At 33.1% G+C, this 14831-nt stretch overlaps 1 protein-coding gene across 2 annotated transcripts in view; it reads right to left on the bottom strand.

Annotated features, from left to right (window-relative positions):
• Positions 1–2935: 2935 nt before the first annotated feature.
• URI1 (URI1 prefoldin like chaperone) overlaps positions 2936–14831 on the bottom strand; it is a 67283-nt gene continuing 55387 nt past the window's right edge. For both annotated transcript variants that reach the window (XM_043985512.1, XM_043985513.1), the window contains 5 exons: positions 12572–12743; positions 10474–10765; positions 8626–8771; positions 7389–7632; positions 2936–3751 (listed from right to left, as the gene is read on the bottom strand). In XM_043985512.1, coding sequence (XP_043841447.1) covers positions 3572–3751; positions 7389–7632; positions 8626–8771; positions 10474–10765; positions 12572–12743 — 1034 coding nt within the window. In that variant the 3' untranslated portion in view covers positions 2936–3571. The remainder of the gene's footprint in view (positions 3752–7388; positions 7633–8625; positions 8772–10473; positions 10766–12571; positions 12744–14831) is intronic.

The following is a 14831-nucleotide window of genomic DNA, read 5'->3' as shown; positions in this document are numbered from 1 at the left end:
AACAGTCTTATTCTTTACCTATTGCTATTTACCTGTCCACTAGAATTTGGCATGAAAATTTATCTGTAGCATTTTAAACTCTGTTTTAGGGCATTAAAATTAAAGGTATAACAATTTAAATATTTAAATGTTTTTGAAAGGGGACCATTGCTGATAGGAACTCAGTATTTGACAAAAACTGCCGGGAAAACTGGAAGATAGTATGGCAGAAACTAGGCATAGACCAACATCTTACACCATATACCAAAATAAGGTCAAAATAAGTACAAGATTTAGAAGTAAAGGGTAATATACCATAGATAGAAGAGGAAGGAGTAGTTTACCTCTCAGATCTATGGAGAAGAAAACCATTTATGTGCAAACAAGAGATAGAGAATATTATGGAATGCAAGATGGATGACTTGATTACAATAGAAGCAACGCAGCCAAAATTAGAAGGGAGGCAGAAAGCTGGGAAACAATTTTTACAGCCAGTATTTCTGATAAAGGCCTCATTTCTAAAATATATTGGTAACTAAATCAAATTTATAAGAATGTAAGTCATTCCCCAATTGAGAAATGGTCAAAGGATAAAAACAGGCAGTTTTCTGATGAAGAAATCAAAGCTATCTATTGTCATATGAAAAAATATTCTAAACCACTATTCATTAGAGAAATGCAAATTAAAACAACTCTGAGGTACCACCTCACATCTATCAGATTGGCTAATATGGCAAAAAAGGAAAATAAATAAATGTTGGAGAAGCTGTGGAAAACTTGGAACACTAATGCATCATTGGTGAAGCTGTGAACTGATCCAACCATCCTGGTGAGCAATTTGAAACTATGCCCTTAGGACTATGGTGGCCCAGTGGTACCACTGCTCAGTCTGTATCCCAAAGAGATCATAGAAGAGGGAATAGGACCCACATGTACAAAAAAATATTTATAGCAGCTCTCTTTGTGTGGCAAAGAACTGAAAATCGAGGGAATGCCCATCAACTGGGGAATGGCTAAACAAGTTTCAGTGTATGAATGTAATGAAGTACTATTGTGCTGTAAGAAACGATGAGCGGGAGTTCAGAAAAACCTGGAAGGACTTACATGAACTGATACTGAGTGAGATGAGCAGAACCAGGAGAACACTGTACAAAGTAACAGCAACATTGTGTGATGAAAAATGGTGATAGACTTGGCTCTTCTCAGCAGTGCAATGATCAAAGAATGAATGCAGACTGAACCATGCCATTTCTACTTTTGGGCTGTTTTTTTTTTTTTCCTTCTCTTTTGAGGTTTTTCCCTTGTGCTCTGATTCTTCTTTCACAAAATGACTAATGCAGAAATGTTTAATGTGATTGTGTAACACAATGCTACACAACTGTAAGGTGTTTTCAAGCTATCTTATTATTCTTCATGGGAAAGAGACAATGTTTCAAAGAAAAAACGCAACCTACACAAACAGCAGCAAACTTTAAAATAGGCTTTTGGATAGCCCAAAGTCACTTCAAGACTCCATGATTATCTGTAAGCAAGTAACGTATAAAATCTAGTTGTCCTTGAATATTAATGTCTGAATACATATATAAGACTAATAGCCATTCTCCAAAAGATAAGTGATCAAAGGATATGAACAGTGTTCAGAAGAATTGCAAAGTATTCATAATCACATGAAATAAATGTTCCAAATCATTACTAATAGAAATACAAATCAAAACAACCCCAAAGCTTAATTTCACATCTTCCAAATTGGCAAAAACAACAAAAATGGCAATAGTCAATGTTGGGGCGGGGGCAGGTTGTAGAAGGCAATGTACACTACACTACTGGTGGAACTGTGAAATGATACAACTATTTTGGAAAGCAATTTTAAATTATGCAATAAAGTTACTAAAATATCTCTGGGAAGGGGGAAAAAGGCAGGATACTTGGGAAAACTATCACAGTGTAGAAAACAGAAAATGTCAATAAAAATGTATTTTAAAAAGAAAAAAAATTCACGTCTGTGAGGAATACTATTATTCCCCCCCCCCAAAAAAAAGAGAATTGCAACAAAGGTTCCTTCCCTTAATCAGGAAACAAAGAACTTTAGTAAATTTATTAAATGATCACTTGATCAAAACTACTAGAGGACAAATGTTTGTTTATTTAAGGGAAAATTACTAAAAGTAGGCTCCTAGGGCAGCTAGGTGGTGCAGTATATAGAGCACCAGCCCTGGAGTCAGGAGTACCTGAGTTCAAATCCAGCCTCAGACATTTAACACACACTTACTAGCTGTGTGACCCTGGGCAAGTCACTTAACCCCAATTGACTCACTAAAAAACAAAACAAACAAAAAAGTAGACTCCTACTCTCATTTACCCATCTACAATCTCAATCCCATATTATTTAAAATTAATATGCATAAAACTATTTTACAGTTTGCACTGTTCTGGTTACAAAATAGCTTCTACTTTTCTAGGACATAATTTCATTTTGTTTAGCTAAGAATTCATTAAAGAAGCTATAAATAACCTCCTTTAAATATTTAGTCATGAATAGAGGGTGGACTGGCATTGATGACTTATTTTAGTACTAATGCAGCCTGCTTTTTAAAAAGCCACATTTTAGCCTGCATCAAGCTAATGATTAACACTTGAAATGTAATTTTCAATACATTTAAATAAATTTCTGTTCATTCTAGATAGTTATGTTAAAAGTAAATATTTTACTTCAGTTATTTACTACTAGAAAAGTAACTTCAGAGAAGGAAAATGTTTAGAATATCATATACCATGAGAATCCCTTCAAGATCTAACTCCCAATTAACAGTTACTAGAAATTGTTTACCGGGGAAGAAAAGTGCGTATGGGATCGTAAGAACTTTGAGTAGACACTGTATATCATATATAGTGGATATGTGAATAATAGGGTTTCAATATTTAGATGTTGCAAAATAAAGAAAATTTAGAGACCACAGATTTCATAATTTTTTTACTTGAAAAATTCTATTTTACAAAATACCATTTTTACCATCAAAGAAACTTCCCTCTAGAGTATGTAAACAGTTTTTCTGCCTCAAAGATTGTTACATTATAAGAGAAATTACTAGAAGGGGAAAAGAAACAAATTTTGAAACAGCCACCTATTTGCAAAACCTACAACAATGTAGATACAAAACTGTCTTTAAAATGCTAAAGCAAGTAATGAAATATAATTGTTGAATCCATTTGAAATTTTTAAAGTTTCTTTAAAATGGTCCATATGGTATGTAGAACATCACAGCTGGTACAAAACTGCCTGTACTTAGGTTGAAACACAAAAACAATGCATGTGAATAGTATTCTTTGAAAAATAATTCCAAATGCTGCTACTGCATCATGAAGCAAACACAGACAAAGGTACTGACAGCATACAGAAATTAACAAAATAAAGTGAATATTCAAGTATTCAAACACTTATTTTTAATCTTTTTAAATACCACCGATAAAAAGGTAAAAAGAACTTGCTGCCAAAATAACATAGGATACATTACTCCTAACTACATGGAAGTGACATTCATAACAAATTGCAAAACTGTGCTTTAAGATGCAAATTTCCATTTTCTAGGCAGGCCTAGTTTCTCTGTTGCAATCTGGCAGCTTTGAATTTTGAAATCCTTTTTGTAGTTTCTTCTGATACTTCTGACAAAACTTCTTTTCGTTCAGGTATGGTTGGTAATACAGGATGCACAGTGCCTGGGTGTGGTATTACAGGAGATAAAAGTTCCTTTTCTATCACAGTTCCAGAAAAAGCCTACAAGGGAGGGGGGAAATCAAGATGAAACAACAAAATGCAAATGTGCTATGTCCCTAAGGTCTATATTATTTTAGCCAAATTAATTATTTTAATCAAAAGAACTACCTTTAAAAAATCAATGGCAATTTAATATAGTCAAATTTTAATTACGCTTAAAAGAGAATTCTTTGAACAAGTTCTATGTAAGTATCCTTAAAAACACAATCTTTGAACATTATTCTTAACTATAAATTGACTCTTATAAAACCAAGGCTACACATAATTTAATACATGCACGCACAAACATACCTCAAAATTAAGTTTCATCTTTTAGTACAAAAATGTATTTTTGAAAACTTCAGTTTTTCAAAAACATTTTATAACTTAATAGCCTTCTTGAGCTGAATTTTGATATAAGTTGCAAAACCACAAGTTGTTTCGTTTTCAACCAAAGGTGAGAAAAAAGACTCAAGCCAATTACAGAGTATACATAAGAAGCAACACTTCAAAGGAAGTCTAAGGCTACTTTTGGAAAGTTCTCAAAACATATTCTTACATTTTAGGGATTTCATTTAACAGAAGCTACTTCACAATATGACCAAGAAACTTACAATAAAAACTTTTGAGGAACAGCCAAAATTCCACATTAAACAGATACTGAAAACTTACTTTCAAAATATCTGCCAGAATCCTGTTAAATTTTATATCTAGACCTGACTAATATGGAAATGTTTTGCATGACTACACATGTATAACATATTGAAAAAACTTCTCTTCTTAAGGGGTTCAGGGGAAGGAAGAGAATTTGGAGCACAAAGTTTTAAAAATGGATGTTAAATTGTTTTTTACATGTAATTGGAGAAAAAATAAAATTCTAAATAAAAAATATGTAAATTTTATCTCTAGATACATACAACTACTACTACTACTACTACTATTAACAATTAGCATTTATATAATATCTACTAATTGCCAGGCACTGTGATAAATCAGTTTAAAAATATCATGTCATTTGATCCTCACAACCACCCTCAGAGTTAGGTGGTATTACATTCACTTTGCAATTAAGGAAACTGAGGAGGAAACAAAGGTTAAGTTACTTGCCCAAGGTCACACAGTAAACGTCTGAGGCTGAATTTGAACTCAGGTCTTCCTGACTCCTGGCCCAACGCTATATCCCTGTATCACCTAACTGCCCCTAATACTACCTTACCATAACAGTTCTACACAAAAAGCAAAGCTAATACAAATGAAATTTAAACAAGTTGCTGATTTTAGTACTATCCCAAAGGATTATGAATGAACTACTTCAAATTTTTTATTTTTTTGAGACTTGCAAAAAATAGCAAAAGTAAAAGTTGCTATCCAATTCTATAGAGGCCCTAACTTGTCATGGTACTATCTAAAGCACATGTCGATCAGGAGTCTAAAAACATTTCTTATATAATTCCCTTAAATACTGAATGTAACAGTCACTCAATGCATAGTAGTACCTAGCTAAAAGAAACATGTGTGTGTATTTTATGAAAGCAGACAGAGAAGCATATTTCAATACATAAAGGATCCTATCAGTGTCAGGAGAAGTGGAACCCCCCTACACCTAAGTAGAATCTTCATGAGTGTGGTGGCCAAAAAAATTTGTCATCTGACAGCCAACCTTCTGATGGTAATATACTTGGTCCCTGAATATCAGGATTCTTTTCAGAATCAATATGTAGTTTGATAGGGCCTACAAAGGCTAAGGCTCCATTTACACAGACCTCAAGAACCTCACAGGCAAAATGAGTCCTCAGAAGAGCATATTAATGGAGGAACACAGATCTGTTCTCATATAAAGGTGTGTATATACATATACTGATGTGTGTGCATGTGTATGTGCTAGAGACAGATACTGACAATACAGTATAAACATACATAGGCAAGTAAAATATTGCAACCTTTCAGTGCCCTCAGGCAACCAAGACTACAAAATATAGTAGCTGGAAAGCATGGAATGTCAAATCTAAGTTCAATCATTTTCCTCCATATCTAGGGAACAAAGAAAATCTCAGGTGCATCTATACAAAATCCATTAAGTCAAATTTAAGTAAAATATTTTACCTTGCATGGTATTTTTATATAAGACAGGCCTAATTAAAGAGAATCTAGGTAAAATGGTCTTTTAGAGTCTCTTCCACACACTTTTAAAATGAAATTTAAAATACAACCTAATAAAGTGCTCATCAATTAGTGTAGATAAAAAATACATTGTATGCATACACGAACACAAAGCACATACAAACATGGATGCACACATATTCCACATTCATACATAAATGTTAGACAAACAACACAAAATAAATTGAGCCCAGAACTGAAGATGAGAAGAGCGGGCTAGATAACCTCTGGGAAACTAGAAAGTTGAATGAACTAAAACTTTTCCACAAAACAAATCTATCTTTTTAATGCCAATATTCTATAAACATTATTGTATAGAAAAATGAGAAAGGAATATGGTGGGTATAAGCAGACTGTAATACGTTACAAACAAGGAACCACAAGGAGAATTGGAATAAAAGAGGTCATCACAGAAATGGGTGAGCAAAAAAAAACAAAAACAAAAAAGGGGGGGGGTAGAAATCACATAGCCAGAGTAAGGCATAATTTATTGACAGTTGGTTTGCTCCAAATGATATCCTCAAAATGTCAAGAGGTATTGAAAGCTCCCAGTAGCAAAATTACGGGAGGACATCTTGGATGTTGCACCATCAGAAGAAATACTGTCTGAAGTAATACATTAGAGATGCAAGTACTCTTGAGTTAATGTTAATAGAATTAGCCTCAAGTAACTACAATCTATAAAGATATATATTTTTATTAGCAATTAAAACTTTTTCAACAATAAAAATATATGCAAGATGCTGAAGACATTTGGTATAATTGTAGACTCAGACATCTAAAGATATTTTTAGCACCTGGTTCAACTCTCTTCCCCTAACAGTGACAGTTAAGAAAATTAAATGTAGAAAAAGGAAATGACATTGCCAAGATCCTTGACTAGTGAATTTTATAACAACTTTCATCTATAAGCACCTATACAAAATATATAATAGGAAGAATTCTACAGACTTTAAATTTTCAAATATTTCAAATTATAATTCAGAACACAGAAGAAATTCACTTCATTCTGAACTCTTTAATAGGACATTTTTTTAACTATTCAATTTTTATATAGTACTACCAAAAAGGTCAAGAAAAATTTAGGCCTTATGACCATAGCTTTAAAAAAGAAAAATTTTATCTCAAAAGAGAGGTTAAGCAATGTCATACCTAAAGGATGATGACTGGTAAAGATCTAAGTGCAAGGATTAAGGTGTCAAACAGTTAAAGAAAACCTATAAATTTCCTTCCCCCCCCCAAAAAAAAACCAAAGTTAAATAGAATAAGATCTGGGGAATGAGAATTCACAACACCTGAGAAAAAAGGGAGGCCTAACAAAATTGAGTTTTAAGATAAGACTTTTGTTCAGTCCAAGATTTGACTGTGCAAATTCAGGCAAGTAAATCATTTATCCTTGAAAAACAGGACAGTACTAATTTAGATTCTCATCTAATAAACACAGTGATGACTTTATTTAAGGACCCTACATAACCAATTAAGTCTTAGAAAGTGATACCTCAAGTTTTCCTGACAAAGGTAACAGTTTTTTCTGTTGATTTTCTTGATCATCCAAAATGCCTTCACTGGCATCAGTGCATGCAGCTTCATCGAGACTGAGGCTCCTCATCATTCCTCGACGGTCATCAAGCTCAGCAGCGCTGCTTTCACTGGTGTCACTGCACACACTATTCTCTCTGCTCCTAGACTTCAAAATTGATTTACGAGGGATATATGCTCCATTCACAACATCAACAAAGACTCTATAATATGAAAGAAAATACACACTTTAACCTACTTATGAATCTCATGACAATTTTTTTTAAATTCTAGTATTTCATAACAATTAATTTGAATTTGCTAGTCCAACTTTTAAAATCCAGTAATTTTTATAATGATGGTTCATCTGAAACTTAAAACTATCACATCAATTATGTTATTTCCAAAATGTACATTTCATTACTTTGGAAATGCAATTTCCACACAAAATGGCCATACTTTATAAATGTATTCCAAATGACAACAACCTCATGTGTAACAATTTTAGTTACTTTAGATAATACAAGACATCTGACAATCTTCACCATTTTATAAATATAGATCATAAAGATCAAAATAAAATCCTTTTTTTTCCTTTTTTTAACTTCAAGAGTTTCTTTTTAGCCCTCTAACAATGAGGTACATATTTTGGAGGATTAACTCATTTTATAGTAGACATGGAAGCAAGTGATTTCCCCAAGATTACAGGGTTTTACTAAGTGTCAGAGGTGGGATTTGAATACAGGTCTGCCAGGCTCCAAAAGTCACATAACTCAATCTACTGTATTATATTGCCTCCCAAAGAGCCCAATAAACAAACTGAAGGAATTAACTAGAATCAACTTCAACTCTGTAAAAAGGTAACAAATTAATATGCCATATATGTCTAAGTTATGGTCAAAAAGTACTTATCCTACCCAATCAAAATGACAAAATATTTTGCCAAACTTAGATACAAGATTCACTCACTACACATCAATTAGGAATGTTTACAAAATTATCACCAAAGTGAAGAAGAGACCACACAACAACACTCCACACCCACTTCTGATTAGAGGCTTTGGCAAATCACTAGCTCCTTCAGGAGCCTTCAGAATGCCTTATCTTTCAGGTGATTAGGCAGGTGGTCTCATGTAATGCATACAACATTTTTCCTGTTAAAAGCACAACTACAATAAAGCAAGGAGGGGAAATCAGTCCTTTCAAATATCATATACCTATAAACATCAGCAGGAGTTCTGATATTGGGTAGTTCTGGAATAGAATGGCTACTGTTGCCATTGCTATTCCTCCGTTTACGTTTGGCTTCTTCTTTCTTTTCACTGAATTTTAAAGTAGTATTTTTTCCAGTATTTATTCGTACCTAAAACACAGACAGACACAGACACAGACACACACACCACACACCACACACCACACACCACACACAAAAAAAACAAAAAACAGTATAAATTGAGATCTATATGGAGACCCTAGGCAAGATAGGACTTTGTAAAATGCAGCACACTATGGTAAACTATAAATAATCATAACAGTGGCAGTGTCAATTTATATCTTCTGACACTACATAAAATTCATGTGCTTTAGCACAATGGGTCAAAAAATCCCTTACAATAGTAGAAAAAGTTCTGAGATATACCATATCTCTAACATAAATATATGCATCCTTTAATCACTCCATGAGCTTAAACTTCCAATTAATTTATTTTTACATAAAAGCTGTAAAGCTTGAGCTTTTACATTTAACATTTAACATTATACCATTACTTTGTGTACAAATTCATGGCTTCAAAATTCATGAATTTCAAAATGAAGAAGACAGGAAAAGGAATTCACTGATCAAAAGAAACATTCAATCAGAATATTATCAGGTTTAATGCATGAAAAAGTACAAGCTGTGACAAATAATTCAATTACTAAAACTCCAGAGTTTATAAAACAGAATTTTACATTTCAAGGTATTAGGGTCTGGTCAGGAAGAATTTAAGATTAACAGATTCATAATCCCATAATCCTATTCTGGATTTATATAGTACTATATGAATCAATAACTACTTACCAATCAAGCAATCACCTGATTAATTTTAATACTAAGAAACAAGGGGAGTTGGAGTTAAGACTAGAAAGGCTACATACAAGTAAATTTAAAATATTTTTCTAATCAATCCATATTCGATTCCTTTTCCAAAGATTTAGTACAATTATACTGTTTACTTCAGACTCCTGAATTTAAGAAATGGGCCCTAGGTGTCCAGGGACTCACTTTGTAAAATTATTGGTTTTGTTACCCTAAGAACAACATAAACAAAGCAAATGGATCACCATCATTTCATGTTTTATTTGGAAATATGGATAACAAATCCAAAAGCTCAAATGGTTTTCAGATATACTTTACTAGTTTTTTGCTTGGTTATGACAATACTTGGAGATGCTTTGACCTAACAGAAGGTACACTAGGCTTGGGAAATTGGTAACTAGCTTTCAAGTCCTAGGTCTGCAATGGAATATATGTGTGACCTTGGGCAAGTTGCTCTCCTGCTCTGAGTCTAAGATAATGTGTCTTCAAGGTAAGTTGAACTCTATAATCTCTAAGGTTTCTTCCAACTTGAAAATTTTTTAATTCAAATAGAGGTTTACAGATGTATCCATTTATTTCCAGCTGAGAGGGGAAACATTAACTTCCTATAAAATTTTCCACTACTTGGTAATCACACGGATTCATTTTTATATATCAAGTAGTAAAAGTAAAAGTTCAACTAAGTACGACTAAGTGAGACTTGCAGGACTATCTCTGGGATTTTTAGTACTTCCTCTATACAGAGATAGGACTGTTGCCTCTAGAAGCCTTAAGCCTCTTCAGGTATATAACCCCACGTTTAGCTGGAGGTAATGAACCCAATAAACCAATACAACCAAATTATTTTTACACTAAATGAGAAAAATTAGCCTTCTTATTTTAGAACACTGAACTGTATAAAGAAACTATCTATAAATATAAAATAAAATTACAAATTACATAATTAATATTCTAAATTGAAAATAAGTGAAGCATACAAAATACAAACCCTTTTAGGTTCAACTGTATGAGAAAAATATATAGTTGGTACAGAATCATCTCCAACTCCTAAACCATCATCATCATCGTCATCATCGTCGTCGTCATCATCATCACTATAAGAACTTGAACCATTCACTTGACCATTAAGTAATTTCGAATTTGTAATGTCTTTTTGAAAATTGCCCTGAGTAAGAGAGTTTGTTACTCTGTGTTTCCTAGTCACATCTGTCTTTTGATCTTCCTGCTCCTCTTCAGAAGAGGTTACATCATCACCATTTACAAACAAAGTATCAGAGTTTCTGTAGAAAAAAGAAAAAAAAGAAAGAAAATTATTAAAATATATACATTTAGCCCCCCGAAAAATATGTACATTTAAAAACAAATCACATAGTAAATTAATAATAAAATACATATTTAAAGATGTATTTGTAAATATAAAAACTTAAGCTACAAACACACACTATAGTAGGCTGATATTAAGTTATACCTTAAAATTCTATGTATCATTTTCTGCTTATAAGTAACCAACTGCTTAATTCTTCCAGAGAATTAAGAAATAAATTAGTGTGAAAAAGCAATTTGAATTTGAAGTTCTGACTAACAAGTCACTAAACTTTGTATACCATCTGACCCACTGATACTAGGTACCAAGAGAACAAAGAAAGAGGAAGAGGAAAAGGGACCAAATGTACAAAAATATAGCAGTTCTTTTTTGTGGTGGCAAAGAACTGGAAACAAAGAGTGTGCCCAGCCCATCAATTACAGAATGATTAAAGAAATTATGGTATATGAATGTAATGGATTTAATGTGCTATAGGAAATGATGAAAGGCAGTTCCAGAAAAACCTGGAAAAAGATGTATGAATTGATAAGAATGAAATGGGGAGAACCAGGAAAACCAATAACATCAATACTACAAATGATCAATAATCAGGATTACCAATAAAAACACAGTAAAAACAAACAAGTTTAAAAGACTTAATATCTCTGATCAACTCAATGACCAGCCATGATTATAGAGGAACCTATGGTGAAACAAGATACCCATACCTCCTGACAGAAAGGTGATGGCCTCAGTTGCAGAATAAGATATTATTTTTGGGTCTGGCCAATGTGGGAATATTTTATGCTTAGCTATGCATAGTTCACACAAGAGTTTTCTTTCCTCCCCCCCCAGAGGTTGGGGTGGGGAAATAAAAGATTTTTGTTCATTGAAAAAAATAACTAAAAGGAAAAAAAATCATTAACAGATGGAAAATATCATGTACTGGGCATTACTGGTGTTCAGTCACAATTTAAATAGTTATTGGCTCATTAAGTAAGTATACATTTTAAATACTAAAGCTAATATTGTCCTCATCTTTGACCGGCAAATGAGAGAGACACACTAGAGATTGACAAATATAACTGCGAATTTGGACTATTAGTGAAAATAAAGTTAGTAAATAAATATAAAAATAAAGTGAGTAAAAATAATGTTATTTTTCTCCTATTCATGTTCAAGGAAGCCATGGATCCTAGGCTGAGAAACCTTATACTAAAAAGATTTTTTTACCTATATTATCAGTTAATGAAAAAAGTCCCTACCTCATGTAGATTGTGTCCTATTTTTCAATTAAACTAATTATTGCATATATTCCATCATTTAAGTAAAATAAAGTAGGAGCTTCTATGGAAAGAGACTTCATTTAGCACTTTGACAATTCTAAGCGGGTGCTAATGTGTTTTAAACAGCCACTTAGTAAAGTTTCTCATATATATCTATATCTATATCTAATCTATATCTATATCTTATCTATATCTATATCTATATCTATATCTATATCTATATCTATATCTATATCTATCTAAACACCTGACCAGATTACTAGTAGTCCGCTAATTAAGCAGAAATTTTGACAGAAGGAAAGCAGAGTTAAACATTTTATAGTAGCAAACTTATTTCAAAGCAGTTATGCTTAATATTCAAAGAGAAATTGATCAATGCTGTGTGAAAATTTTTCTATAAAACATATGGAATGGAATGTCAATATGTCATATTTGATCTACATTCCAAGTAAAGATGGCAAGAGTATCATTTTGAGGCAAAATCTGCCTCTATATACCTGTTGAGTTCACCCAAAAGATCTTCTTGTCTTTCTAGTTCATCGAGTCGAGCCCACAGTTCCTTTTCACTGAAGAAACTGTCCTTGGATTTTGGGTCATCTGTAAAATCTGCTTCAAAAACATCTGAAGTTTTTGGTTTTGAATGAGGTCTATGAGCAGTTCTGTGCTTTCCTATGGAATGAAGACATATCTTTAACTAAATAAAAGGTAACCTAAAAGGGAAAAAACTAAGTAACTATACTTTTCCCCCAGGCTTCTTAATTATTTTCAAGTCTCATTTTGTTAAACACAGTATCTGCAGGAGTCAAACAGCATAGGAAGATCTCAAATGGTTACAAAGATTCAAAGGGAAGAGAATTTTTCTAAAGAAATGTGGCTATAACACTAGTCATTTAGATCAATTCTGGAACCAATCCAAATTAAATTTCATTCCTTAAGTACCAAAGACCTTGTTAATAATAGGTAGTTTGATAAATAAGCTAGCCCTATATAGCATAGAACCTTTAGAAGAGCACTATAGTAACCCTCCAACATTTTTATCAAATGAAAAATGGTAATCCTCTACAAGTACAATTAGTATGAGCATGCCAACTTGAACGTGGCTTGATTTCAACTAGGTTCTATTGGTTTCTAAGGAGATGGCACTTTGCTTAAGAAAGTTAATTATAATCTTTTTTGTTTTTCTTTAGCCAAACCAGGATTTGGAGGGCAATGAGAATCAAATCTAAATCTAAGCTACCAGGTAAATATTGGATATTTCCAGTTAACCTAAAATTAAACTTACAAAACTACTTGCTAAAAATGAAAGTACCATCTTATATTTTATAGTCTTGCTATATTCTGTTAATATGACTATCCTAAAACATCTTGTTTGGATACACTAATTAGATAAAAATCAGAAAACCATCATGGAAATTATAATAATTTCTTTCTCTCTATGATCATCTTTGACTTCTAAATCAACTCTCTAAGCTAATTCCTTTCTGAGTTTTCACTTATAGAGCCACATCCAGAAAGTGCATGGTATACTGAAAAGAATGCTCTAGAAAGTTACTATTCATACCCTATGATCCCACTCCTAAACATGCATGTGTACAGGTATATATGTACATGCACACATACCAAGGAAATAAAATATAGACCAAAGTGCTCCATATGTAATAAAATATTCACAGTAATGCTTCTGTGGCAACAAAAAATTAAAATAAAATTCTACAAATAAAAGGGGTACTTATTTATTGCAAAATGGCTGAACTACAGTAAATGCCATAGAATAAAAATTTCTAATTACATGAACTCATGAAGAATAATTTAAGGAGAACTAGGAGAAAATATAGACACATTAAGTTCAGATAAAGAGAATCAGAGTTTTATGGGTAAAAAGTGTTACTTGTAGGGGCAGCTAGATGGCGCAGTCGATAGAGCACTGGGCCTCAGACACTTAATACTTACTGGCTGTGTGACCCTGGGCAAGTGACTTAACCCCAAATGCCTCACAAAAAAAACAAAACCAAAAAAAAAAAGTGTTACTTATAGAATTGCTGAATTGATTAGGTTCTGCCTCTTACTATCTGAAAGTGGGGGAAAGGAGGAGAGCAGGATGATAAGTAGGTATAGTAATATGGAAATGCCTATGATATGAAAAAAAAATTTTAAAGGCATCAGTAATTTTTAGTGCCTCTGGTGCCATCCATCTTTTGCATTTGAAGACAATTAGGTTGTCTGCACTAAGTTGTGCATTGATATGGTAAAGCCATGTGATGGGTTGAGGGGCAGTGAGAGGTGAGGAGAAGCACCAGGTTGCCTAAGGAGGCATAAATCAGCTTAGGTCAGAAACAGAACAAGCAAAGTTCTTGTGTAGATCAGAGTGAGACTGAGCTCATGAGTAGCCTTTTCCACTTCTAGTCTGAGCAAGATAGGGAGATCCAATCCTTACCAGAACAATCAATCAATCAATAAAGTTTTAGAATTTCTTAAATGTTCCTGCCTTTGAGTCAGGAAAGCCCTGGGCTGTCTCTGACTCATTTCTGAGTGATCTTGGACAAGTCTCTTAACTTTTCTCAAACTGTTAATTCTGTAAAATGGGGAGATCATCATTTATAGCACATGCTTTACAGGGTTGCGATGAGGATATTCTATGTTAAACACTGAAAATTTTTTGTTTGTTTTGGTTTTGCAGGGCAATGGGGGTTAAGTGACTTGCCCAGGGTCACACAGCTAGTAAGTGTTAAGTATCAGAGGCCAGATTTGAACTCAGGT

The sequence above is a fragment of the Dromiciops gliroides genome, chromosome 2, assembly GCF_019393635.1.
Source record: "Dromiciops gliroides isolate mDroGli1 chromosome 2, mDroGli1.pri, whole genome shotgun sequence".
Classification (NCBI taxonomy): Eukaryota; Metazoa; Chordata; class Mammalia; order Microbiotheria; family Microbiotheriidae; genus Dromiciops; species Dromiciops gliroides.
Note: the sequence above shows the minus strand (reverse complement) of the source record. Positions and strands in the feature narration are given on the sequence as shown.